The following is a 3,505-nucleotide window of genomic DNA, read 5'->3' on the forward strand; positions in this document are numbered from 1 at the left end:
TTCCTGACCCCAAAGTGGCAACTGGAATTACCTTGGGCATGTAAGCCGCAAGAGCCCAGTGCTGGCTCATGCCTTCCTGCCCTCCCTCTCACAATCTGCCTAAATCCATAGTGAGTCATATAATTTCTCCTCTCCCAACATCAGAAATCAGTCGACATTGTTAATCTTCCTGGCCAGACTCCTACTTTGAGTAGGCTCTGGCTGGCATTTATGGGCACACGGCGGGCACATTACGTGACTTCGGTACCACCTCCAGGAACTTCCGAACCTTCATCTGTTGCTGAAGCATTTTTTTTTTAAAGAGGTTCCATCCATTAACTTACAGGCCCAGACCGTTGATCTCGCCGAGTTAGGAGAGGATGGAGTTATCCCTGAGGTTTGGCTTGGACCAGTTCAGGGGCTTCCGTCGTGCCTGCCAGTTGCAGGGACCAACGTTGCATGCTGATTTCCTTTTGGCGAGAGGCAAGGGCACTGCAGCGTGGGCACACACACACACACACACACACGGTCTCCGTTGTCTCACTTGGCTAAGAGCCAGACAAAGACGTCACCCTGGAAGGTCTAGGAGCAGATTTCCCCAGCAGTTTTGAAAAGAAATAGCGGCTGTGCCCAGATTTTTGAGGGGGCCTGTGGCGCAGGGCCTGGGGAAGAAGAAGAGATTGGATTTATACCCCGCCCTTCACTACCCGAAGGTGTCTCAGAGCGGCTTACAAACTCCTTTCCCTTCCCCTCCCCACCACAGACACCCTGTGAGGTAGGTGGGGCAGAGAGAGCTCTTGACAGAAACTGCTCTTTTTCAAGAAGAAGAAGAGGAGGAGATTGGATTTATACCCCACCCTTCACTACCCAAAGGAGTCTCAGAGCGGCTTACAAACTCCTTTCCCTTCCCCTCCCCACAACAGACACCCTGTGAGGTAAAAGAAGAAGAAGAAGAGATTGGATTTATACCCCACCCTTCACTACCTTGCGGGCTTTTCAGCTCACAGGTTGTTTTTTTTTTGATGTTTATGGCTTTATAGACTGTGCTGTACAATTTGCTCCTTGCAGAGAGAGCTCTGACAGAAACTGCTCTTTTTCAAGAACAGCTCTTATCAGAACTACGGCTTGCCCAAGGTCATCCAGCAGGTGCAAGTGGAGGAGTGGGGAATCAAACCTGGTTCTCCCAGATTAGAGTCCGCGCACTTACGCACTTAACCACTACACCAAACTGGCTCTCTGGGCCACCCTTCTTCCTGTGCCATTTGCCAGCCAACACAGAAGACATGTCCCCCCCCCATTAGCCCAGGTGAGGAACGAAACGGGGGTGGCGGTGCAATGCTCCCTCTCAGCTGTGGAGCCTTGTGAGCAAAAATCCTACTTCGTGAGCTGCCGGCATTAAAGTTGTGAGCGAGCGATTTGGCTGCTGCATCAACTAGTCTTCTCCGGAGCTATCCTTCCTGAGCGGAGACAAAAAAATGTGTGAGCCGGATGCTAAGAAACTGTGAGCGAGCTCACACTAACTTGGCTTAGAGGGGACCCTAGCCCCGGGGGACTCAACTTCTAGGACTAACAAACAGCTGAGAGAGGTGGTTTTGAATGGTGAGGGGAGGGCCGAGCAGTTGTTGTTTCACCGTTTCTGTCTCGCCTTTCTTCTTATAAGACCTTCCTCTCTTGTGCCACGACTTCAGTCCAGTCTTGAGTCCCCACTGCTGTGATTTCCCTGACAGTTTTTTAAAGGGGAGACCTCCTCTAGTTTGACCTCGTAGAATGGTGAGGGGCTCAGGTCAGGCCCCGGGATCCTTGCTGGCCCTCGGTGCTTCTGGAGGGGAGGGGGTGGCAGCAGCAAGGGGCCAGGTCCTCTTGATACTGAGCACATCCGGTTTATTTCTTTTCCGAAGCTTCCGGCCCTCTCTCTGTGCGATGTGGGGGAGGCGCTGCCGTCGGCGTACCCGACGTACGGGGCTCTCGGAGGTTGGGACTCTGGCTGAGATGGGTCTTCTGCATGTGGGTGGTTCCGGCGCTCCTTCCCTGCACACGAATTTCCACGCGCCACCCCATCCCGAGCTGTGCCCCGTTTAACGACCTGACTCTGTGTCTCTTCCTGCAGGTGTTGACGCCAATCCGGAGGCGCTGTGAGTTTTGCTGAAGCGGGGAGGCGGCCCGGCCTCTGCGCACCGTCAGCATGAACCCCGGCCCTGGAATGTCTCTGCTCATCTCTCTTGTCAACCTCATCACCCTGTTGCTGATTGGCTGTGCTGCAGAAAGTAAGCTTAGCAGGGAATATTTTTTTCCTCTCCCCCCCCCCCCCCCCCCCCTTTGGTGGCAGACGGTGCACATATTTCCTGGAGTAAGAGACCTTCCTGGACACAGCTTGCAGTTTGGACGGGGATGAGGCTAGCATAGTAGAATAATTCATACAGAGATGCAACAGGCAACCTCTCAAGGGGGGGCAATACTGCTGGAAGTTTGAATGAAATGGCTGGATGCCCCTGTAGTACATGATGTAGAGACTAGGCAGATTTCGCCACTTCCCGCGGAGATAGATTGAAAGAAGGCAAGTCTACAGCAGTGATTCAAGCAGAGGTGCACCTGGCAACCTCCTCTGAGGGATAGATAATGCAGCATATCTTCATTTAGACTGTGATCAACCCAATCAATCATACCTCATATGCAGCCCAACAGAATTGCGACACCTTAGGAGAGTCTGATTAAAATAAAGCTTATTCCTACCACCTATTCATACAGAGGCACAATAGGCAGCCCGCTCTTGGGATAGATGATTCTGCTTCTTCTTGGCATTAGGAAAGAGTTTATGTAGTCCAACCACTCCCAATGCATAGAGGCATCAGAATCGCTTCCCATACAAAATACTGATTGGAGCAGTAACTCAGGCAGAGACGCAGAATGGGTAATTCTTCAGTGTCTCTGGGTCACTCAGTCACACTCGATTTGGTGGCGAGGCAGAATTGCCCACTTCTGGAGGGCTGATTGAAAAAGCCGTGGCTGTGAATCATGCAGAGATGCAGTGGGCATACTCTGTGAATGGGTATGGTGGCCTCACAGGACCCTTTTAATTCAAGACGTTTCTCCTGGCACAGCTGTCTTGTCTAGTCCACCGCTCTGACCCAGTGTGATGCAACTTCTGATTCATTTGAATTCCATCCAGATTTGACATTTTGTGACACATTGGTTTCTCCGTGGTGAACCTTGGTAGTGGTCCCTCGTTTTAAGCATACTGCGTGTGGATTGGGCCCTACCCATTGACTGCTTGGCGAGAAGGGGATAAAGCAGCATAAATCGTTCTCCTCTCCACCCAGGGGTCATTTCATAGAAAAAGAGGTGCAGGAGCTCATTAGCGTAACTTATTTGCATATGCCACACCCCCTGACATCACCGGGAGTGTGTCAGAAGGCAACACCCACCGCTCAGGCTCCACTGGACTGTTTTGGATTGCTAGCTATGGGGGGGGGACGTGCAGATCTGTCCTCGCAGAGGAGGGAGAGCTTGTACCTGAATAAAACTTGGT

General features: G+C 51.9%; 1 protein-coding gene across 1 annotated transcript in view; it reads left to right on the forward strand.

Annotated features, from left to right (window-relative positions):
• Positions 1-2,091: 2,091 nt before the first annotated feature.
• The window catches only part of LOC107106348 (receptor-type tyrosine-protein phosphatase S-like), a gene marked incomplete at its 3' end in the record, with an annotated part of 37,951 nt that continues 36,537 nt past the window's right edge, over positions 2,092-3,505 (forward strand). Inside the window, exon 1 of the mRNA XM_015406485.1 lies at positions 2,092-2,243. Within this exon, the coding sequence (XP_015261971.1) occupies positions 2,162-2,243 (82 nt within the window). The remainder of the gene's footprint in view (positions 2,244-3,505) is intronic.

This window comes from Gekko japonicus, unplaced genomic scaffold, assembly GCF_001447785.1.
Source record: "Gekko japonicus isolate JY-2015 unplaced genomic scaffold, Gekko_japonicus_V1.1 scaffold4398, whole genome shotgun sequence".
NCBI lineage: Eukaryota > Metazoa > Chordata > Lepidosauria > Squamata > Gekkonidae > Gekko > Gekko japonicus.